This window comes from Orbicella franksi, chromosome 7, assembly GCF_964199315.1.
Source record: "Orbicella franksi chromosome 7, jaOrbFran1.1, whole genome shotgun sequence".
Classification (NCBI taxonomy): Eukaryota; Metazoa; Cnidaria; class Anthozoa; order Scleractinia; family Merulinidae; genus Orbicella; species Orbicella franksi.
Window position 1 is genome coordinate 16,348,818 of NC_138151.1, and position 25,007 is coordinate 16,373,824.

Genomic DNA, 25,007 nt, shown 5'->3' on the forward strand with positions numbered 1-25,007 from the left:
TGCTCGAGTTGAAGTCTACATAAACATATAATCGTGTAGAAAAGGCTTCTTTTCTTACAACGAAAGAGAAAAATCTCTGAGTTTTGATTGGTTCTGACACAAAAGAGTTTTCGTTAGTAAACGTAACTCCGAAGTTCACCCGAGGCCAAGATGACCCGAAGACTTCCGGAGATCTCCGCACTTTATCAACAGCTACGAGAGTCCTCCGGAGATTGCCGAAGGTCGCTACACACTGATCACTCTGACTTTGCTCTTTTAGTTAGGAAAAAAAGCGCGCAACCTTTACAAATTACAGAGGTACTATTTTATCCATGAATATTCAGGCTTACCGTAAGAACATAAGGCCCCAACTGACTCTTTTTTAACAACTACTGACTTGCACTTTTTTCAAGAATTCTCATTTTCTAGACTTCTCAAATGTACAAACTAACTGTCCTTAAAAGTATCCATGAATTTCTTTTAACTGAGTTATTTAACTAAGTGACTGCCACTTAATTTTCTCTCGAACTTAATGATATGACTACCGTGAATAAATGAGCTTTTTTTCTATGAAAATACATAAACACACGTTTCTCTACGTGCTATCCTCAATAAATATCAAAATGGCTATAAATATTCCTATTCTATAAAGCTTCATGTTTGGAGTACACTGTGTTTGAACCATTGTAAATCCTTACAAGCTAAGGTTGAATGAAAGAGTTATGCTTAACAATCTTCGAACTTTCCTCAGTACAAAAATCGCACAGTCCATGACGTGTCTGACACGATGGAATAACGTTTATGTTTTGTTTTCAATAACTGTGTTTAACCAAAGCGAAAACCAATTAGTTTTATTACATAGAGGATATTACATGGCCGCACGGAGATACGAAATTTTTCATATTTTTAAACACTCGAAGAGACATTTCGTTTCTTCAAGCGGCCATGTAATGTTCTATTTATCATATAAATACCGGTGAAATAACGAACCATTTAACTTTCGCTGCGAAAGGCGCGATTTATTATGTTACCGTAGCAACGTGATCTTTTCACACGTGAAAATACTGGAGATATCATGTTTTCGCGCGAAAGCTCACCTGGTATTTCATCAGTGTTTATATAATAAAAAGTTTTACCATATCCCAAATTGTAAGTAAATTACCATTTGCCCCTTAACGTGGCTCCCTAGAGTATTTACGAACACCCTCTCTATACAGCGCGAGTTAGGAAAGGAAACTTTGTACTTAGTTAATTTCTCTTAGTCTTCCCTGTAGAGATTTACCAGTATGGGTACTGTTAAAATAAGGCTTATTTTTTGGTTGTCAATTTTTGGATTAAGGTCGTTACCACGGCAACAGCTCATCTTATGACAGGCAGATATATTCCTCATTTTGGCCTAAACTCCTTAATATTTATACTTTCCTTCGGTGAAATCTTTTCATACTTTGCCACATCATGGAAATGATATTGCCTGACGTTTTGAATTGGTAAAAAGTCAACGTTGTTCAGACGGTTTTTCCAATAATCTGCACTTTGTCATTCTTCCAAATATACTAGATTAGCTCTGACAGAGTTTAACAACTATAGGGTATTTTATAGGAATTGTATGTGGTTACAACTGAACCAAATTTTAAAAAAATTCACCAAAGGAAACGCGAGAAAATTCACTGTCAGTTTTTGCTTTTTGGTCTCATGTTGACGTCATAAACATCGAAAAACACTGTCGTTTTCCTTTGAGCGCGCGCAGATTACTTGAGCTTTCGTGCTATGCGCGCGTGCAATCGTAAAACTATAGGGAGCCACCTTAATCCATGAGTGCAGCCATCTCTCATCGCGCGCGGCCGTGGCGCACATTTCTTGTTACGCGCGTGGAGGCTGTGCGTGAAGAAAGGTGGCCTCGATTTAGACTTGGCCGCCATTTATTGCTCTCCTTTCACGTTTAAAGAGTCCCGTTGTTGATCAGAACGTCATGAAGGCGCCATTGCCTGTTATGCAGACTTGTCAGGCTAGAGTTACCACCGGTAGAGGCATTAAGTGACGTTAAAGTTTGGTTTGCCACGGGGGCGATAGCGGTCGATGAAGTTCGATTGTAAGATAACAACTGAACAATCTCGGTGATGTTAAAACCAACAGCACACAGAAAATAAATGACAACCAAATACTGCAGGTGATACAGACAGCGGGACAGGGGAACGGACACTCGGGAATGCCTGAAGGAAAAAGAGCGACAGAGAAACCCATGGGTATCTTTGTTTTTTCAAGCTAAAAAAGTATAACAAACTAAACTTAAAATATAAACAACATACCCAAGCGACTTTCAGTACAGGTACATACTCGAAATGATTTGTACAGTCAAAATTTCAACTTCATACTAAGTACCCCAATGGGTCATTTTTCTCAAAGTGAGTCTTGATGCCCATCCTTTCATATGAAAATGAGATATCATTCACATGCACCAGGCTTCGCTTTGATAGAGAGGCTTAGGTCAACTCGGAAATGGGCTATTAGCTTTACTTGGGAAGAGATACTCACACCTGACAAGGTTATGACAGGGTACTCCTTACAATTTCGTATGGGGTAAGCCGCCATGTTCTTGACATGGTAATCTTATTGAATTTATCTTCCAGTCCCAAAACTATGATTCCATCGTACGTGTTTCAGACCTGAAGTTGTATTTGATTATCAAACATATGAAGTAATGGGAGGTTTGCAGCTTACCTGAATGTCTGGCTGTGTGATCGTCTAAGCATTAGAATGACAAAAACTCCGAGTTCAACATTTAACACTAGTGATGTGACATTCCCCAGCACTGTCACAGTTCCCTGAAAGAAGATCACGCACAAACTGTTAACAAGAAACAACTCTGCTTGAAGAGAAGAGCTTTCCTAGATAAATGACCAGAGCACCTTGGCAAGTAAAGATGAAAAACGATGGTAAGGATGGAAATGAGTGGCAATATAGTTGCAGCTTGCACAATGACGGAACATTTCTTTAAGGAAACACTTGCTGATAGCGCCTAGGGGTACTCCCTGTAATGGCCCATACCGAGAGGCCCCGCCCAAAAGGGTTACCTTTTTCAGGCTTCAGGTATATAAAAGGGCAGGGATGTCACAGGCTGAGGTATATGAAAGGGGTAGGGAAATCCATCATTTAGGTATTTAAAGGCCTTTAGTTAAAATATTTTGAACAGATGCACCTTATGGCCGTATGGTTAAACTTATTAAGCAAGACTTCATTAACTTCATTTCAAGGGTTTAGAAGAGGGATGCAGTGTTCTTAAGTACGTATGTGAAAGGGGTTCCTTTTTTCAATAAAAGGTACACAAATGGAGTACCTTTTCTGTCAAAATGGACCTTCCCTGCATAACACTTTGTAAGGTACCCCCTCCCGGGGGGAGGGGGGGGGGGAAATAGCACTCTTGCATTTGTCCACCACCTTTTCTATCCTTAAAAAGACGCATTAGGGTTGGGCTTATCTTCTCTCTGACGTTCAGACCAAACTTCCTGTGGAATAAAGGGGAGGGGGACGGGAGGGAGGGGTTTAGACTGACAGCAAAAGATCACTCACCACCGGATTTAATGCGGCTACAGCAAAGAGAAATCCAAACAGCGACAAAAGAATGGCAATCTTTAGAAACCTGTGGATAAATATGGACGGAACGATTCTTAAGTAGCTTCATCATTTGAAGAATACACAACATTATGGGACAATATTAAAGGCCCTGTTTTGTTTTGTGGGTGTCAAGGAGAATTCCTAGTTACTTTACCTTGTAATTTCCTCATCAACCAGGGATCAACTATTAACCGCTCATTGATTGTTCCGATCCCTGAATTATTATTTCCTAATGTGTCAACAAATTTTCAGAGATCATATTACAAGAAATGAATGGCAGTCGGTCATGAAAATTAACATTTCAGTCTGATTACTGACCATCTGATGTGAGCTTTACAATAGATGCCTTCCCATTTGGACTTCATCTCCTGCCAGTTAGTTTGAGTTGTGGAATAAAAAGAATCAAACCAACTGTCAACTGTGGAAATAAACACAAAAGTATTTATTTACTTCCCTGACAATACAGGTTGCAAAAATACTGTTTATAACCTTGATTTGTAAGCCTCTGCCCTCTCTGTAAAGGCTCTCTGTCTAGAAAGTCTCTCCTTTTCAAAAAGGTCTTGAAAGCAATTAGTCTGCAAGTGATATATGTAATGGATGTTTTGTGTCTAAGAGATATTCTGTGAAACCTTTGCTGCTTAGAATTGCTGTAAACATCGACATCCCAATAGCCTGCAAACAGGCTCACATTGGAGCACAAGTGTGGCATAGCTGTGAGCACGGAATTGAGCAGTGATGCATTTATGTTTTTTTGACTCCACCCTGCCGGATCACTTTGCTGTTCGCTGCTTGTACGTGGGACTCAAAGGTGAGCCTGCTTGCAGGCTAACATCCTAAGGTCACAATAACATACCACCCATGTACAGGCAAGTCAGGCATAGGAGGGTATGGCCAAGAGAGGTGTCGCAGAGAAGGTAGGATAAAGGCAGTGCACAGCTACAGACCAGAAATTGCCACTGAGAATGACAACTAGGAGGGAGAGAACAGATAATGATGATGATGATGATGACAACGATGACGATAATGATGATGATGATGAGAGTTTCACATCTAAAATAACATTAATGCAATCTGCTTACCCATATGTTTCATTCCTGCTCCCATAGTAAGAAATGATACAGCAACACTGCTAATCATAAACACTTGAACTAGAAGAGCAATCCATCCATAGCCGGGATAATTTGATTTTATAATCTGTGTACACAAACAAAGTATGTTTTCAGTTAGAAGCCAGAAATTTGTTGGAAATTGACAGAGAGACACATGTGGATGTAATCTAAAAGAACTGAACTGCAGTAAAAGAGACTGAACAATAAGCTGAGTGCCTTACATGTATTTAGAAAACAGCACTAAGAAAATATGCAAGCTGATTGGTTGAAAATCGTGTTTCTGTAACTCGATGGAAACACAGAACCAGCACGAGCTGTCGATGTAATGATGGCATGAGCAAAGAGAATTTACATTTTGATAATCAAAGTTAACAAGTTGTTTTCCCTCGTGAAAGTTTGGGAGCACTCAAAAAAGCTGTGGAAAAACTCACCTGCGGCTCGTGTTCCCACAGCATTTCTTGTTCTCCGAAACTTCCACTTGTGTTTCTATACCTCGATAGAAACATGGAGAGCATGTTTTCTATTTCTTAATGATTATACGGTTAGGCCCATGAGTGAACAACATGAACCCAATCCTGCACTGTGATTGGCTCTGAGCATGCAAGATGGTGCTATCTTGCCTGCTCAGGATTACTGGCTGTGTACCACAAGTACGTGGTGTTATTTTTTCATGTAATAAATTCTTTATTGACCAAGCTTGTTCAGTGAAAATTGCTGGATATTGGCCTCCTTTTTTTGCACATTTACGGACCTGGACTCTGTATCGGTCCATAAACACGCAAAAAAAGAACTTGGCCAATGCGCTTGGTCAATATTTATATATATGTGCATGAATTAACAATGCTTCCAAGGGAGGAAACTAAAAAAAATTAAAGTAATGTGCTCACCTTTGTAAGAGGAATTGCTGATGTAACACCATTTCTTGCAGCCCTGTAAGAAATGCATAGCAAGTTAATGCAATCACCATGGCAACTGGTAAATTTCCAAGCAATGATTACAACTGCCTAGAAAAATTCTCCCATGTCATTGGTTGTGACCTACATTGTATGTGGGCTATGGAAATATCGTAACATGCAATATGAACATACACAAATTGGCACATAAATTATGTTGCAAACTCACCAAAAAATTATGACTGCCACACAAGTCAACAACCCAGCAATAACAGATCGATAAAATCCACGTACCTGCAAAATTAATATTTAGTACAAATTCTAATGAGTTTTAGGTTGCTTAGCAATCAAGAAACTTTCATATCCAAAAATTATGTGTCTGAGTGATATAAAGATAATTTATGGTACATTGAAAGCAAAATCTTATTAACCATTTTGGTTAATCATCAAATAAAAACACCAATAAAGTTCATTATCTGCCCCTACCTCTGAAATGGAAGGCTTAACTTTTGCAAAAAGTACTGGAAGGATATTCACAACTGCACCTAAACATCACACAACAAACAAACATAGCTTATCATAAACATTGCCAAGCCAAGCCTAAGGGCTGAACTTCTGATTGCAATAATTAACCATAAAGGAAAAGGAGGATTTGTTTCTCTTGGATCAGAAACTCAAAAAATGATCAATTGTGAGCACGTAATTGTTCAGTGTGTGGTATTGCAGTTTTTTTCCCGTTAAATTTTAACTATAAGCGTAACCAAGATTGTAGAAATTTTGTATGCAATATATCAGGGACTTTCCAAGAGACACAAATGTGCGAGGAATATGTTGGAAGAAAAGTCAACAACATGCCTGAGGTTAATTTGTGCCAAAATTTTGCCTTTGCACATACTTCCTTCTTCTCAACCAGGGTATTAACCTGGTTTGAGCCTGTGATCCAATTGAAAACCAGTACCTGGTCAGCGGTCAACTTTGAAAAAAACATGCGACCTCAATGAGCTATAAACCTGAGCTGGAGATATGGGTAAGTGATACTGGTCAGTGGCTGACTTATGTTGACGGCTGTCAATTAATCACAACATGGATGTCCAATATCAATGATGTACCTATGGTAATGGTAGTGCTACTCTCTTATTTTTCAAGGTATTGAGCTTGGCATACTGATGTACGTACAGACGTGTGTACAGACAGTTGCGTGATGACCAAAATTTTTTAGATTGATGGGTAACCAAATTTTCTATGGTATGGGGCTCTGCTCCGGCACCTTTGGCATGTAGGAGCTCCGCTACAATCATTATGTCCAGAGTGTCTGGTAAAATATAAGTATTAACAAGTTGAACTGTAAACACCTAGCTTCTAATGGAAGTTAAAATGAGAAAACTCCTCTGGATTTAGAACTTCAAGAAAGATTAATTTCAATTGCCAAAATTCCAATTGAAAATAAGTCATTAGGCTTTTTACATAACTTATAAATTAAAAATACAGTTTATAGTTTAGTCACTAAGTTTACTTACCCATTGCAACAGTACCCAGGACAAAAGGCTGACCAATATGTTTCAGGTCACCTAGAATTTCAATGTTGCTCCACTGGCTTTCTATGTGCAAAGTAGTCCAAACCTAAAGAACAACAATGGTGTACGATAGTTTCACACTACACAGTCACACATTTAACACACAGTAATCTAGCATCGCAGAACTACCATCTGTGCAAAGCACTACCAGCTTCACTTACCAATACACGCATGCAATAGATTAGAAATCAAATCCAACAGCACTAAATGCAATTCCACTACATCATGGAGCATCAGATTAACAAATTGACATCAGTTTTTTATGCGTCCGTCTTCTTATTGATGATAAATTGCATCATAACATTGTCAAAGTGGCTGTGGAACCACGAACTGCAGGTGAGTGGTTCCACAGCAAACTTTGACAATGTTATGACAAAATTTATCATCAATAAGAGGACAGCCACATAAAAAACTGAAGTCAATTTGTTTTTTACAATAACAAGACCCCAAAATGGTCAAATGCAGGGAACAAATGAGGAGAAAAGACACCGTACACTTGCCGTAAACAAAGATAAGTGAATTTTATTCAAAATGATGCAAACATCGTCTATAGCTTTTCTCGCTTTTTGATTGGCTACTTAAAATAGTCCATAAAATCTCATTGGTTAAAAAGTTGACAGTTTGACAGCTGAAAGTTGAAATTGAAACCTTGCATAAATCAAAATTTTATCTGCCTGTACTCTTAGTGATGATAAAAATGAGCCAATCAGCATGTGAGAAATTAGACAGTTATTGTAAAATTCATGATTGATATGTTTTCATGCAAAGAAAGACTAGTATAAATTCCTACACATATGATATACAGGGCGACATGATTGATCATCGTGGTTACAAGTACAAAGTCAACTTAAGCAGTTGTGAAATTAAAGCCTGAAAAATTGAATGGAATTGAGCCCATGACCTCTGTGATATCAGTGCAGCGCTCTAGCAACTGAGCCACTGTTCCAGATAAGTGAGGGGTCTCAGGTCAAAAACCAGCAATTTGAGCATAAAACATCTCTGACCTGGATTTGATAATTTTCTGGGCTATATAATGATATGTAATTCTACACTAACATCTAGTTGTACAAGTCAATAACCACTTCAGTGACATACTTACAGTTACAATAAGAATCAGACATCCCCCAAGGAATGTTACTACTGATACAAATGGTAGAACAGAAGAATTAAGGAAAATAATCAGGAAGGCACAGCTCCACACAAACACTGCCAGTGGGTACCCCACACTGAAAAAAAATTAAAGAGAGCAAATAATTCAATAATAAATATCAATGCTGGACCGTAGAGAATAGGTATTTTCTCATTAATAATTAGTCAAGTTTGTGGTTAAAGCACGGTCCACAGATCAAGTGGCCCACATTGCTGACATAGGAGGTGCTCTTAAGGGATTCAACAAGAATGGTCTCTTTCCCAATACGTATGCCTTTTTAAGATTCTTCCAACATCGGATGAGCGAGTTTGTCTACAGCACAGGTGTCTGTCAATTATTTTCATTAAGCATCATAACCAAGTAACACAAATACAAAAGGCTACGAATATGTCAAGATCTAAACTACACTTATCTGCTTTAAATTTGTTCTATATCTATGATGCTACATGTGTAAATGCCCTCAAAGTTGTTTTACCTGAACAGTGTAAAAAGTTCCAAATGCAGACTCAACATGAGAAGGAAGAAACCACTTGAAGAGATTCAGTGCAAGAGATTGCAATTCCACTTACTTGAGGTTTAGAAGTTGAGCACAAGCTTTACTGCCAGCAAGAGAATAATTGACAAGGACAGAAATACTAAAACAACAGAAAGAACAAATAATAATTATCATGTTCAGTAACTGGCTTATGATATTTTTATTGTACAAATAAAATTGACAAGGAAATATCAGGACATGCAACAAAGACAAATATCATTTTCTACATCTTTACTTCTCTGTGATTAATTGGAGACGTAAGTGTTGAGTCTGGCATATGCAGATACTTAAAAAACAGGCAGTGTCGGACTTTGGACATTTCTTAGAAGCAATTATGGTTTTTGAAACATTCGTCCGATTCTTGATCTTGCAAGAAGTAAACATTGTAGTGCAAGGCATTTCTATTTACATGGAAGTTTCCATGTCGTGTTAAACAAATTAATACCATCCAAGCTATGACTAAGTACTAGTTGACATGTCTACTATTTAAATCTAGTTAGGGTTACAAAGTATAAAAATGATTTTCACGTCTTATTTTTTGTGTACTCCTAATACTCAAGCTCAAAACTGAAGGACAAAATTATACTATAAACAGAAATCCTCACCGAAAAGCTACAAAACTGAAAATATCAAAATCACTAATCTTGGGTTAGCTTAATGGAGCTTTGATCAACCTGGACCAGGAGCTTTGAAAAAAGGAAAATGTTTGTGCAATTTAACTCAATATTAAATTACATTGTATGAGTTGTAAATAAAAGAGGTCTTACAACATAATAAGTATGATCACTTTAAAGAACTGCCTTGCACCATTGCCCAGGAAGAGTTCTGCTAGAGTGTGAAGACTGGGCTGGTAATTATTGAACCTCTCCAGATTGTCTTCTGCCAGTAACACAGTTTCATCTAATTCAGCTGCAAGATAAAGATACCAAACAGATATACCGGTAAATATATATGAAACTTTCTCACAAAAAAACCCTGCTAAATCTACTGAGGGCTACATAAACTATGTAGCCCTAGTGCTTGATAAAACTGTCATGAACTTGCCATGTAGGAAGTACATGCGCAGGGTTGCTTTTCATTAAAATAAATATGAGTACACAATGCAGCCTTGTTCCTTCAACCCCAGGGGGCAAGTAACCCTAGAAATGAGGTTGCACACAATGATGCAAAACATTGTGGATGCCAAATTCACGTACACAGAAACTACATACATGCATCACTCCTGTTTATCTCTAGCTCCATCTCTGATTTGCTAGTTTCATCTTCTTCCTCAATGCCTTCATCATCACTAAGGGGAACATCTTCATCTGGCGTAAACTAAAGTTATAACAATCATTTGGTCGTCAGTGTGCATATAATTTTGTTAAGGAAATAATATTGACTGAAATGACTGGCTGACTATTGCGCATTAAACTTGCAACAGCACTAGCTGGATTATAAGCAATGATGCAACTGTCCAGAGAGGGGTGCTGGGGGTGCTTAATTTCCTCTTCTGAGAAAGAAGCAATGGCTGACAGCAGGGGTTTCAATACAATTTTCAGCAAGAAGGCAACTGGTTTCACCTGAGTGTCAGGTAGGCATCTTTTTGAACTGAACTTCTTTGTAAGAACTTTCCTCTACATGGTCAAAACAGGCAGGTAAAATTGTCCTCATAGCCAGTCAATTCAATGCCCTCTTGCCAGTCCTGCTGGCAGGATGGACAGCAATTAACTGTACCTACATGCTATTTTAAATTTGTTATTGTATTCCAGGACATTTTTTGAACATTTCAGCTGGCAGTTGATGAAGGACATTAAGAATATACTTTTATTAGCACATAATTCAACTCTAACTTGGAAAAATGATAATACAGAAGATGTGTTTTCTTTGTGCCATAACCAAAGATCTTTGAAAAATGTATTAATTTTATTATTAATTACCATCCTTGGCTGGCATTCCTTTTTTTTTTTGTAGGTCACAACTGTTAAATAATAGCATGTCTACCACTACATGTAATCTTGACTTACTGCTGCAGCAGCTGTTTCACACAGGTCTTGTTTTTTAGCCAGGTAGGCTTGCTGTAACAGCTCCACAAAATAGAATACTAACAAAATCTGCAACATGAAAATAATCACCTCAAGAAGATTAACATTACACAGGGCTTGAAAAAAACTTTCATTACAGCTTGCCCTTTGGACAAGCAGCTCTAAAATTTTTCTCGCCTGGGGCAAGTCTTAGTTGCCTTTTTCTGTTACACATGTACTTAGTTGGTAGATGATTTGCCTCGGCTATTGCCCATCAGGCAAGTGACAATGAAAAGTTACTAGCCCAGCAGAAAAATCTACTTGTCCTGGACGACCGCACAGCACTTTTTTCAAGCCCTGATTACACAAACATATAATAATTAAAGGGTTAATCATAACAATTACAATTTCCTCGAATGTGATTGGTGCATAAACTGCTGTATTTTGCTCTAATTAATCTTCAAAGTTGTAATCGGACAGTGTAATTGGACAGTTGGCTGTAATCGGACACCTGTAATCGGACAGTTACATGAACCAATCATTTTAAGTCCTCTCCACTAAATCAGCCAATCACAGCATTGATTACAATCACTATAGTAACCAAATCAAGAAACTGTCTTTGTAAAACTTTGGAGGTTTAGTCTCTGGTGACTGTTTTGAAAGAAACAACCGCCATTTTGCAAGCTATTCTTCATATTTTTAATATTATGATATTTAAAAATGACTATTAAAAGCGCTTTTTCAAATGAAACTTTTACTTTTGTGGGAAATTGTAATGGTTATGATTAATTGGTAACAGGACATTGTGTCGTCCAATTCAGTCTGTAATCACACTCGTGATTAACAAATTGGACTCCCGCTTCGCGGTCGTCCGATTTTGTTAATCACTCGTATGATTACAGACCGAATTGGACTCCACTCAGTCCTATTATCATTATTAATATTAAATTAGTTTCAAGTGTGTCAGAAATTGCTTTCTACAGAAATAAAACTTGAAAACATCTTGAGTACAGGACAGTGGAAGTACTGCTCTAATGTTTTCAAATAGATGCTAATTCAGAGGCTATGATATCATCACATAATTAAATGCTAATACTGCCACTAAATGCACAGGCAATCAATATAATGCTTTACTCTAAAGAAAATGAAACATTTTTTTGCCTCAGTAAGCAACCATTAAGTTAAAGTACAACTACAGTGCTATATATGGTACTGTCGTACTTTATATAGAGTATTGTGCAGTTCCAGAAAAGATCCATACTCCCCTCACAAAAGGGATTGTGATTTCCTGTGGGTGGGGTGGGGGTTCTGTAAGACAAAATAATTTAAGGAATATATGAAGCTCAATTGGAATTTCAAGAGGGGTGGGTGGAGTCTTAAAAAAATCTCTTTTGTGGGGTTGAGGAGGTATGGATATTTTATGGAAAGTCTACACATTATAAGTCTAGTGGGTTATGTCAATAAAGTGTTTTCACCTGAATGAAGATGTCAATGAAGAGTGCCACAACAAAAGGTACAAATCCAGACTGAGAGGGATTCTCTGACAACCCTGCACCACAATACATGTATGTATGCGATGTTAACAATTTGCAAAACAAACACCTCTCTTGACATCAAATGTACAAATTATGAACAAAATTTCACTCAAATGACAATCTAAATTCATTTCCAATAAACCACTAATGATTACCACATTGTGCCTCAGATACAAGACAAAAACCAGTTAGGTTTTAAATCATGGTTAGTGGAGGACCTGTTAGTCAATTGACCAGTCGTGGTTTTAGTTGATCTCTGAGGGGTAAATGTCTCACCCATGGGAGAAATTTTACCATACTCCTAATCATTTTATGCTGTAAAAATTATGGCATAGAACCAAATGTAGATATATCTGTACATGCATTTCTGATGAGCTACAAGCTATTTAGACATCCTCTCCCCCCATTTTAATGTTAGAAAAAAGGGCAATATGGTTTTAGCATGCATCATTGATTTAGAAGGAGGGGTCGCTTTCTTTCTCATTTTTTCTCACTAAGATTACAAACTTGGTCAATTTATAAAAAGTTAAGATCACCCCTTCCCCCATTTCAATGATGGAAAAATGGTGTTTTGGTTTTAGCACAAGTTCATTCTTCAACATTGATTTGATTCAGAAGGAGGGGTGGCCCTATTTCTCATTTTATTCCGACCAAGATTACAATCTTTGTCAATTTCAATGAAAAATTTTAAGATCACCCAGGCTATGGAAAAAATGGTGTGTTTTAGCTTTAGCGCAAGTTGATCATTGATTCAGGGGTAGGAGTGGTGTTATTTCTCATTTTATTCTGACCAAGATTGCCGCATAAACACTTAAATTGCCACTGATAATTGTACACCTACCTAGTGATCCAGTACCCAAAACAACAGCGATGGTAACAAAATCTTAAACATGAGAAAAATTAGCCAGTCAGAGAAATCAATAGACCTGCATAGCACTCAAACCATGAACTTTGAATTGTTACAAGCTTTTACAAGTTGCTTCATAATCATACAAGAATGCACAATCAGTATTTGTTTCCACAATGTCATGTTATAAAATAAATGAACAAATAGGCTCAAACAACCCACATTTCATGTATGCTAACCAATTGCAAGCTGAAGTAAATCTTCAACCACTCTTATTCTATGTCATTTTTAACTCTCAATTAGTACCCCCACGAGTGTCTACAAATACACAACATGGTAAGATTTCCTCCGAGCTAAGCTTGTATGCATTTTATCCTCTGACTCCTTTATGTGTGGGAGGTGCGGTGGCCTTATAGTTAGTGCACTTGATTCCAGAGCAAGCGCTCCGCATTTGAGCCCTGGCCAGGGACATTGTGTTGTGTTCTTGGGCAAGACACTTTTCTCTCACACTCAGTGCCTATCCTCCCAGGTGTACAAATGGGTACAGGTGAATTTAACGCTGGGGGGTAACCCTGTGATAGACTAGAATCCCATCCAAGGGGGAGTAGAAATACTCCTAGTTTCTTCATGCCACTGAAACAGGGATAAGCTCCGGCCTGATGAGCCACTTGGCTCGTATGCAAACTTTACTTTTTACCTACTCCATTAGGTTTGTATTTTTAGCTTATAAAGATATGTTATTTATTGTAGTAGGTCCACATCAGCCCTTTGGCTACCTTAATTCAAACCTAATTCATCAAATAAAGTATGTACATCCATGTATGTAAATAAAAGGTTCTAAGTTTTCTTTCAAATGAGTATGGTGACCTTGACTATTTCATGCAATATGATGTAAGTGGCATATAGTTGACAGCTTTGAGATGTTGAATTCTTCAACTTGTTTAATAAAATAACTGCCTTAAGGTGTCTTAAGGTGGCAGAACACAGTTCTAGGCATGCTAATGCAAAACAGCGTGCGCACATAAGGATTACAAAAACAAACCGAAACATGGCATCGTTACAGTGATCATTTTATTTGCTCAATGCTCACCCAATCTGTACTATTTTTCTTCATAATTGAACAGTGTATTTATTTAACGATTTTAGTCTTGTATTAGAAAGGCATGTTAGATAACGTAATGATTCAAAGAACCCAGCAATTCTCAGATTTTTCTCTGTTATCAAAAGAACCCGGTTAAATGAAGCACATGCGTAGTAAGTAAAAAATTGCGATTGAAAGGGGAACACATGTAGCTTTCTCCGAAATACACCTATTTCTCGAGAACTACTTATTATAATTTCACAATATTTGGCACAACAGTAGTTTGGGAAATAAGTAACTAAATTAGAATTGTGAAGTTTAACAGATGAAATTCTAGATATTCCAGTTACCCTTCGACAAGGGATAAAATTGACTTTCTTTCTGTTAAACTATTATTAACAAAAATAGTCTTAACATGTATGTGTGCATTGTTACAAGTTTGTTGCATGCAAATGATAAAGAAAATCTATTGACTAGAGTTTCTGCAAATAAACAAAACCGATTTTTAAGGCCTGTTTATATTTATTTATGGTACCATGGCAATGACACATACGTCTGCTTAACTATCAAAAAACCAAACTTCGTGTTGTTAACTTGGATGATGTCGTTTTTGGCGACCAAAAGATTAAAGGTTTTAGAAAAAGAGGTGACTGAAACATGTATTCACCATTGTAGATTTGAAGTGTGTATGATTTCTGCAAAGCTGCTGGTATTTTGACCCGCTAGCCCTCGAAAACAAGTAACTAAAGCCTGAGTCATCAGGAAACAATGTTTTGTAGCTCCGCGATGGCAAATGGCCGTGAGTTGTGGTGAGAAAACAAATCTTCCGTGAAACTCACCAAATTGCCATGGTGACCCTCAGATCTGTGGTCAGAAAATAAATTTTCCAATATTACATAGCCCAGCAAATTTGTTTTCGCCATAACTGATTGTCAGAAAACAAACTTTCCGTGTTGTGTAACTCACCAAAAGGTCGTGTTTTGTGTTCAGAATGGTTAATTTACCTTTTTTGTTTGTGAAAACAAGATGTAAATTCAAGCAATATAACCAAAAACAAACACGAAATTTAAAAACATTAGGCGATGCGCTGTCTTGCAGGATTGCTGGTCAAAACTTTATTTTCTTAAGAAATATTTGTTACAAGTGTTGGCGATCTGAAATTGAATTCTAAGTGTCGCCAACAGTTCGAATGCCTTTCCTGGAAAATGTTTTGTCCAGTGCAAGTTAATACTTAATCCCTTTTACCACAGGCTTCAACTTCACATGTAGATCTCTACATGTATCTGTCATTCGATCAAACTTAGTTTTTTATGACGTCTCCTACCAAACCATTCAAACGCCACCAAACATGCCAAGTACACGTGTGAATGTACTGCTCTAATCTTTGATTACTACTAGTTTAATATTAATTTTATTTATAGAACTGAAAACTTGTGAAAACTCCTAACTGGTTGGAGGCAGACCAGTTGGATATTTAAAAGATGCGAGAGGAGTGACTTTGGGACAACCCAACACAAATTATCTATCTAGTGGAGGGTTTGACAGAACCCAGGATCTCCAGATTACAAATCCAGAGCCCTAACCACTAGGCATGACTAGGCCATGCTACCTCCACAATCCAACATATTAATACCGAGAGGACCATTAAGTTTGAGAAAGGTTTTCGTACTTAACCCATTCCTTTTTGATGGAATCACCCTAAGCCAAATTTCAGGAGTGCTGCAGTCTTGAATTTTTTTACATTGCTGTCTTGCAGTCTTGATTTCTATCGCAAGGCTAAGATAGTCTTGTTTTTGGAAAAAAAAATATGTATTCGGACTTTGCGTTATGAAAACACGAAGTTCATTTAACTTCTTCCTCAAGCTTCTGATGTTTTGATGGATGAACTTAAGACCACGCAACTTTAGGGTAGCATCAGATGTTGCTGGTACAACAAAGCTATCGTTTAGACTGTCATCGAACTGTTGCTCAGCAGAAGATGGAACTGAGCAGAAATGACAAGTCGAGCCAGATTCAAAGTTCGCATCGAGGCATTTTAAATGGAAGCGCGATTTGCATAAAACGCAAAATCCAAAAGCCTGATTTCTTCTGACCGTCTTGAGACACCGAGGACAGGTTATTTTAGTGGAAGGTCCAGGATTCACGGAGATATCATTGCACTGAAGCAGTAATTCACATCATAGCTTTAACTGAGACATGGCTCAACAGTAACATTTCGGATGCAGAAGTGTCATTGCCTGGCTTTACACTTTTTAGAAGAGATAGATTGGTGAGGAAAGGAGGCGGTGTAGCAGTGTTTGTCAGTGAGTCAATTAATGCTGTGCGCCGATCTGACCTCGAGATTGATGAATCTGTTTGGATTGAGATTTTTCTGCCTAAATCAAAAAGCATACTGTTTGGAACATTTTATCGGCCACCTTCAGAGTCAGATAGCCAGCCTGACGAAGATTATTTGGCTCGCTTTTACAACAGCCTGGACTCTGCCGCGGCTGAGGGAAAAGAAATTATTGTAAACGGGGACTTCAACTGTGATTATTTGCCTAAGAAACCAAGCTCTGAAACCAAAAAGTTGAAAGAGATTTTTAAAACCTTTGGTTTAACACAGTTGATTAATGAACCAACACGGTCTACGTCAACCACCGCTACACTTATTGACCTGTTTGCCACCACAAATCCACGAAACATTTCTCGAGCCGTAGTTGCTGAATCCGGTCTGAGTGATCATGATATGCTAATTTCAGTTCGAAAGATAAATAACTTCAAAGAACAACCTCGTGTGATAAAGTGCAGGAATTATGCTAAATACGATCCAACTAATTTCTGCAGTGATTTGAAGAAAATCCCCTGGGATGATGTGTTGAGTTCGACTAACGTCGAAGAAGCCTGGTCTTTGTGGAAATGCAACTTTACGGCTGAATGTGACAAACATGCTCCACTAATCGACAAAAAAGTTAGAGGACGTAATTGTCCATGGCTTACACTGGAAATCAAACAGATGATGAGAGCTCGGGATGCCAGTCTCAAGAAATATCGTAGATCAAAATTAGACACCGATTTGGCCACATATCGATTACTCCGAAACAAAGTCAGTGCAAGGATTAAACGTGCTAAGGAAAGCTATAGTAGATCACTACTTGAAGAGAACAGCGGCGATTCTGAATCTTTCTGGAGGTCTGTGAAGAAAATAATGCCGGACACGAAACAGAAATCTATTCCGACCTGTATCAAGGCAGAGGGCAAGATTGTTACTGATAAACAAAGCATTTCAGAATTGTTTAACACTTACCTTACTTCTGTTGTGAACAAGTTATTTGAATCATGCCGGTATGCAAGACCAGTTTTTAATTCTACAACCGAGGAGCTGTTTACAAAGAATCATTTTGAGTTCACAGCAGTGGGTAAACCGTTTGTGCTTAAGCAACTTAAATGCCTAAAACTCAAGAAAGCTACAGGTCTAGATGGTCTACCTGCTAGACTTTTAAAGGACAGCGCAGTTGTGATAGCTGACTGTGTAAGACATTTGATAAATCTTTCTATTGAAACTGGTGCAGTCCCGTCTGAATGGAAGCAAGCAAAGGTTGTACCCTTGTTCAAATCTGGAAACAAAGATGATCTGGACAATTACAGGCCTATATCAATTTTACCGATCTTGTCGAAAATTCTGGAGAAAGCTGTCTTCCATCAGCTACATAGCTACCTATCAGAAAACTCTCTTCTCTCGCCTTATCAATCGGGGTTTCGCGCAAATCATTCAACTCAGTTGGCCGTTACCTTCCTTACAGATAAAATTCGTGGTCATATGGACAAAGGGCTATTGACGGGGGCAGTGTTTATTGACCTGAAAAAGGCTTTCGATACTGTTCCTCATGACGGTCTTTTAAACAAGTTGTACAGATATGGAATTCAAGACCAGCCTCTCTCGTGGTTTGAGAGCTATCTCACTAACAGGACTCAGAGAGTGTCCATTGAAAATCAACTTTCTTCTGCCGCCAACATCAATAGCGGAGTACCTCAAGGTTCCATGTTAGGGCCTCTCTTGTTTATTCTTTACATAAACGATCTTCCTTTGGCCGTTGGTCTGTCTAGTGTTATGTTATATGCCGACGATACCGTTATTTTTACTGCTGCTTCAAACATTGACCAACTACAGCTGAACTTAAGCCTTGATCTCAATAACGTCTCTAACTGGTTAACAGCAAACGGTCTTTTCCTCAACCTAAAGAAAACTGAGTATGTTTTATTTGGAACTCGGCAAAGGCTAGTCAGATCTGAATCTCATAGTCCGCTTTGCATGGAAGGAAAGGAAGTCAACCAAGTAAAGTCGTTCAAGTACCTAGGAGTCTTGCTAGACGAGTGTTTATCTTTCAACGATCACATAAGCTATTTAAGGTCAAAAGTTGCTAGCAGACTTGGCCTCCTGTCACGATTACGAGGTTGTTTAACCACGGAAGCAGCAAATAAGATCTATTTGTCCACGGTGCTACCGATATTAAGCTATTGTGATACGTGCTTTTGCCCTCTGGGAAGCACTAACAGAAAGACTCTTGAATGCCTGCAACGACGAGCTGCGAAAATCGTATACGGTTTTAAACCTGACATAGCCACGGAAACAATACTCGAGAACCTACGCTGGCCCTCTCTTACAAAAACCATGGAAAAGCACTGTGCACTGTTAGTTAACAAGTGCTTGGTCGGAGAAGTTCCTCTATACTTTAAAGACTATTTCCTGTTACGCTGCCAGAGCGACAACCAACATGTTTTTAACAGATGCACCAGATCGTCAATCACTGACATTATACTTCCTAAATTTCATTTAGATGTCGCTAAAAAGTCTTTTTATTATCATGGTGCATGCACATTTAATAGCCTTCCAACGAACATAAAGATTTTACCACCTAAGGAACGTTTCAAGGCTATCTCCGATTTTTTTTCTTAGGTTATTTTTTAGAACATTTTCAATTCTATATCCAATTTTTATGAGAACGCTATTACCTTTTTAAGCTTTTAAATTTTTTAAACATTTCAGCGTATCTTTTAAAGTAGTTAGTTTTTTTATAGATATATATTATTTATACATGCTCTTTTTATTTTACGTTATACAGGGCCCCCGTTGATACCAGTCCTGCGACTGAAGGGGTCACCCTGTTTAAATATTGATTATTATTATTATTATTATTATTATTATTATTATTATTATTCAGCTTAAGCGTACTTTAGTGTCGCTATCTCGTTAGTCTCAAATTTATCCTGCCTCCGAAGCCTCAAAATCATCGAGATTGCACATTTGAAAATGAAACTTAACTCAACTCCGGTCTCTCGAAAAGGTTTGCGAAAACACCGTTTCACGTGCACGTGATTGCATAGGGTCTGTATGCTTCTTAAATTGTCCACGCATTTTCAGCTGCAAAGGGACCCATGGCCAACCTACACGAAGAGGAAAAATTTCCAAACATTGCAGCAAATTCTGGAATGGATCTCTTTGAAAGTGCACGTAGGTAAAACGTAGTGGTTGTTGTCAAATGTAGGCTTTCATTAAGCTTTTACTAATTACTTAAAGCTTAAGCTTATTACTTATTTAGTAACCTCTGAACTTTGTAGCTTCATGCGTGTGTACGAAGTTAGGGACGGAAGGCCGAGACAACCAACCGCAATTTGTGTAAAATCAAACTTACAATATTGAAGATACCCAAGAACTTTCCATTTGTTTCCAGTAGTCGTACCAACAGCTAAACGTTGCAATTCTAGGCTCTCTGAGAGCAGATTTTCTTCGTCATTTTCGCGTTCCTCTACATCCTCGTCCTCCATGTTTTGACGGTGTGCAGGGTGTTTTGGGAAATATCGCGCTCGGAAAAAACAACAAAGTATTCCCTTCTGGGGAAGGCACAGGATTCAAGCCGACCTCAGTGTCTTTCTAAGTTTTTAAAGTGAGTAAATCCACTACCTTTCGGAATTTTTGGAAGAGCTAGACTTTCGTGCAAAGAAACCCCGTAAGAATAGAAAGTGACTAAGCAGCAGTTAATTGCCAATAACCTATGTTGTATTTTCATTAAAGTTTAAAGTTAAGAACAACTTATGCTCACAGTATATAATCGATCTTTTTAAAGACAAAGTAACTTTAATTTGAGAAATCCAGACTTTGTGATCCCACGATTCAAGACAGTGACTTATGGAAAACATTCAGTGTCGTATTTGGGTCCAAAACTATGGGCCAGACTTCCCAATCATATTAAATCATTAAGTTTTAATAAAGAATTTTAAAAGATACCTTAGGAAAAGGAATTTAATATATGAAATTTAAACATTTTAATTGATGCGAGCAGTGGATGCAAATGTCATATGTGTTCAACTTGACAATTGTCATCATTCTTAGTTAGCTTTATTCGTAACTTTAATCTCTTTTGTATTTTTATTTTGGTAGATAGGCTTTTATCTTGTAAATAATTATAATGTTTAAAAATTTAATTCTGATGATTGTAACTCTTTTTAGGTGTTCAAATTAGCAGCAATACTAAATCTCATTGACACGTGAATAAAGTTATTATTAGATCATCGTAATCTTCTGAGTATTTGATTAACATATAGGATGAGTCTAAGCCAATGTATGTCAACATTAAAATGAACCACAAATACAACAGCCCACAAACGAGCACGTTTTGTTGACAAAATACCTTCAGGTCATGTGAAGAAGCCCTGAGTGCCCCTTAAAGCTAATCAGGGGGTGGACAATAGCTTTTACAATTTTTTGGTCAAAAAATTCCTCTAGAGCAGTAGATATAGCTAGCAACCTTTGTGGCATTTCAGGTGTAAAAGTATGGGATTCCCAAACCTCATACCACTGAAATAGTGGGTAAAATCACGCAAGGGGTCAAAGGACAAATTGTTAGATGTTTGAGTGTGCACTAACGACGAGGAATCAACAAATCGGAAAAAAAAAAAATCAAACACAGGACTGGGTTAGCAGACAGCACTTGCCCGATTTTATCCATGGCTCCCCAAGCTAGCTTGCACGATATTTTTTTCAGCAGGTTTTGCTCTACAGGATTTTTTGGGGGGAAAGTTAACCCCCCCCCCCCCTCAAAAAATAATAGCTCGTCCCTAAGCATATAAGACAGGCTCTGCGCATGGGCAATAATCCGTCAGGGTCCGTCACGATGTGAACCATGAGCTCGAGATATCCCATGGCATTGGCAAGACAGACCCGTGATGATCACATTGCTGAGTGGACGGCCGGTGACCATGTTAGTGACAAAAACTGAACTTATAAAGCCGCCAAACGCCGGGGGATTTTGTTTAAAAGTTTCATATCGGACGAGATTTCAGGGAAGTGCAGTGTAGGGGTTGACAGTCGCGTGTACAGCATTGCGTTACTGACACAGTATAAACCTAGTAAGACTGCAAAAATCTAGTTTAATCTTTTAAAGAATTTACTTTTAATGTTTGCTCTATATAGTAATGACGGTCTAATATTTTCAAATTTGCTTTTTGCTCCTCGAAACGCGATTGCATCATCACCACATTTTTATCATCCTACATATTTGCACACAATTTTATTCATCTTTGACTTAAAAGTCGAAACGTCGTCACAAAATTTTTACCGGCTTTTTAAACTTTTAACCAGATGGTTTTAAAGTTCTCATCAATGTTTTCGCAATGTTTAGTTGTTAAATTATATAGCAAACTTCTTCTTCCATGTAAAAACAAAATAAACAAAAATGAAATCATAGTCTTCGATTTTATCTGTTACGAGCCATCAGCTATATATATTCTACGGTATGAAGTAATCTATTCACATCAAGTCCTATTGCATGTAATTGTTCGTTATTTTTACTGGTGTATATATTAGCGCTATAGTTTCAATTCCAAGAGTTCTTTGATAACATTGTTAATAAATTTAAACCCACAAGCTATATTTGAAATTAACAGTCGGACTCTTTCCAAGAGGAAGTTGTCCTTCAGTCAGGCAGTGTTTCGACTCAGTGAAATTTCACTACATAATGTGTACCAGCATTTGGAAACAGTACAAGTACGTTTTATCCGGGAGTTCCACATCCAACTGGACAATGAACGGTAGACTAGGCAGGTTTTTCATTACCTCAATAGTGCCGATCATTGTATATTCCACGTTAGGCTCCAAGGGACATTTGATGTTGTGGTGTTCGCAAGCATTTGGATAAGGTACTTTCATTTCTATCATTCGCCCAAGAATAACGTACAAGTGTACGGTTGCTTCCTTGACCATTACTTTTGGAGTAAATTTGACTGTGGCGGTGACATTGCTTCCTTTCTTGAAAATATAGCGGCCCCTCGCATCTTTTTGAAAAGGTTCTATATCGACTGACGAAATATCGCTCTGGGACGCTTTTTTGCACTCTCTGTAGTCAATAGGGTTTCGAAGGGCCAAAGTATTGGAAACCACGACGATAGAGAGCAGGATGATTGCTGCGTTGTTCACGGCCATTTTGCTGGGCTTTTCAGTAAAACAAGGCTTGCTTGATCTGCCGGTCAATCCTTAAATGTACTCAGTTTAGGTGTGTGAAGTAGTTATGAGGGACCACATCCCATGACTGTCTTATTGCCTCGTGCAACCTCGTGCAATGCCGAATAAGGCAGGGAGAAATAATATTCCCTACCGCACCATAATCAGCTGAGTTGTGAGTTTAGTTCACTATCCAATGAAACTGAACAATGCGAAATATCTGAATCCTTGCGTCATATTTCATTAATTTTTCTCCCGTTTTTCTCCCGTAAACAAGTATTAGGAAATAGCCCAAAGAAAATATGCGCGTTGATTCGTCGGCTCATGTTCCCACAGCATTTCACGCTCTCCCAAACTTCCCCTCGTGTTTCTATTACACAATTGGATTGTGAGCTCGATAGTGTTTTCTATTTCTTAAATAATATAATTTCAATGAAACTCGTTATTTGAGCAATAAGTCAGAAGTCAGGTCAAGAAATTGTAGAAATCCGGTGAAACACTTTATTTAGTTGACTAATTTAATAACATATAAATCAAATATAAAGACATAATAATAAATCAAATTAAACCTCGTGACTGATGCTTGTGTTCCACGAGATGTCCTTCCCTCAAATGAACAATCTCGTGACTAACTCGCCCATTCCAGTTTATTGAAATAAATTGCTCGTTTATACTTACAGAGGAAATCTCGTAAATAATTCGGTTTTTGCTTTATGAACTGCATACCGCGTTTACCAGTGACAGCCCTCCTGTATCATTGTCAACGTCCATGGAGTGGGGTGTGTGTGAGTGTGTGTGTTTGTGTGGGGGGGGGGGGGCGTGGCGTGGTGGGGGGGCCGGGGGGATTTACTCCCTTATATGGGCTATACAGGTATGTGCGGCCCCAAAGGGTTTTTTCTGAAGCAGTTTTGGTCAAAAACAGGGTATCGATTTTGGCCATTTTGGTCTCAAAGGGTATGGTTTTTACACTCTAGTCTTGAATTGGGTGATTTTCTTTTTAGAAGAAGCTTCTTCTTCATAATTATCGATAAGACGCCCTTCACAATGTTTTTAACACCGTTCTGAACTAGGCAACTAATTCATTACAAGGCAGGTCTGAAACAGGGTATTGATTTAAGGGTCAGGTCTTAAATAGGAAATCGAGTTTTTGGTTAGGTCATAACTAGGGTAGGGAAAATCACATATTTTGGTCTTAAATAGGGTTAGAGTTTTGGGAAGCGGGCCGCACACCCACACCTTATTTTTCTGGGAGTACCTCCCCCGTCGAAGTCAACGGAAGGCGGAAGCGATCGGCTTTACTTGCACAAGTTTGCGTGATTGCAAGAACGAGAGAGTATTGTTCGTCACGGTCTTGATTTCCTTTGTTTAAACCTGATGAATTATTACTGAAACAGAACAGAGTCTTTCAATTACAATTAACACACAGCCGCACTCTGTGCCTGTAAAATACTAATTTTTAACAATCAATTCGATCATGTCGAAGCGCACAATTAGATAGCACTAGACGCAGATGTACGCATTGCGGACGCATTCTTTTTTATATATAATTTCCTCCCGGCCCTCAGAAGGCGCTATTTCCAGTAAATACGGCGGCATGTTAAACTAGGTGCCCCTGACAAATTTTGTAAAATAGCCTGAACAAAAATTCAGTTCAAGTCTTAATGGCTCCTCACTAAACTAAACCAGGAGCCCGTCACTAGGAGCGTGCACCTACCCCACATTCCTGCCACAGCGTTTTCACGGACCGATCTAGTTTTAGTTTCAATTTACCGCGAATTCAGACCCGCGCAGGAACCTCAGTGACCAATCACAAGCACGGACTTGCAAATAGCCAGGGAATTAGCGTATTTTGTTATTCTATTTTTTATGATGTCGACATGTCCACTTGAGGCCGCCATTTTTTTCCTTACCGCGATGTGCGCTCATGAGGACTGGAACTGACCTATTTTGCCGGAAAAGAAGCCTAAAAATATACCAGTCTGTAAAAATGCCGTGACATAGACTTGGTAGATATGGGTATAGGAGTTGCACGCTCCTAGTGATGGGCTCCTGATTAAACATTAAGTTCCCGTGACTTTGCTTTTAAGTAACAATTCCAGTTATCTAGAATTCAGTTTTAAAGTCTTTCACCCGGGGGGGGGGGGGGTACTTGGGTCAATCTTTGTTGGGTATGTGCCGCTGGCCTCTCAGAACCCCTATCCCATTATAGTCAT

The 25,007-nt window shown here is 38.3% G+C and overlaps 2 protein-coding genes across 3 annotated transcripts; both read right to left on the reverse strand.

Annotated features, from left to right (window-relative positions):
- Nucleotides 1-96: 96 nt before the first annotated feature.
- LOC145491684 (uncharacterized) lies at nucleotides 97-20,389 on the reverse strand. Of its 2 annotated transcripts, XR_014049876.1 has the most exons (18): nucleotides 19,991-20,389; nucleotides 13,232-13,273; nucleotides 12,331-12,404; nucleotides 10,859-10,945; nucleotides 10,064-10,169; nucleotides 9,620-9,761; nucleotides 8,887-8,952; nucleotides 8,267-8,393; nucleotides 7,111-7,213; nucleotides 6,080-6,138; nucleotides 5,823-5,887; nucleotides 5,588-5,630; nucleotides 4,671-4,785; nucleotides 3,910-4,009; nucleotides 3,547-3,616; nucleotides 2,698-2,801; nucleotides 1,783-2,189; nucleotides 97-1,150 (listed from the first exon to the last, which is right to left on the reverse strand). XR_014049876.1 is itself a non-coding variant. In XM_081470923.1 (17 exons), exons 1-17 carry the CDS (start codon nucleotides 20,121-20,123, stop codon nucleotides 1,919-1,921), a joined length of 1,707 nt encoding a protein of 568 aa, XP_081327049.1. In that variant the 5' UTR covers nucleotides 20,124-20,389; the 3' UTR covers nucleotides 97-1,918. The 2 variants fall into 2 exon arrangements, 1 of the variants encoding a protein (XP_081327049.1); XM_081470923.1 differs by having other exon boundaries at nucleotides 97-2,189.
- A 673-nt stretch (nucleotides 20,390-21,062) lies between these two features.
- LOC145492578 (NPC intracellular cholesterol transporter 2 homolog a-like) lies at nucleotides 21,063-23,071 on the reverse strand. The gene has a single exon (XM_081472011.1). It carries the CDS (start codon nucleotides 22,774-22,776, stop codon nucleotides 22,306-22,308), a length of 471 nt encoding a protein of 156 aa, XP_081328137.1. The 5' UTR covers nucleotides 22,777-23,071; the 3' UTR covers nucleotides 21,063-22,305.
- Between the last annotated feature and the right edge of the window lie 1,936 nt (nucleotides 23,072-25,007).

Coding starts and splice junctions, on each gene's coding strand:
- LOC145491684 (XM_081470923.1), bottom strand. CDS start 20,123: ATGGAGGACGAGGATGTAGAGGAACGCGAAAATGACGAAGAAAATCTG. Junction 7,214..8,266: donor GTCTGATTCTTATTGTAACT/GTAAGTATGTCA, acceptor GTTGTTCTTTAG/GTTTGGACTACTTTGCACAT. Junction 5,631..5,822: donor GTGGCAGTCATAATTTTTTG/GTGAGTTTGCAA, acceptor CATTTCTTACAG/GGCTGCAAGAAATGGTGTTA.
- LOC145492578 (XM_081472011.1), bottom strand. CDS start 22,776: ATGGCCGTGAACAACGCAGCAATCATCCTGCTCTCTATCGTCGTGGTT.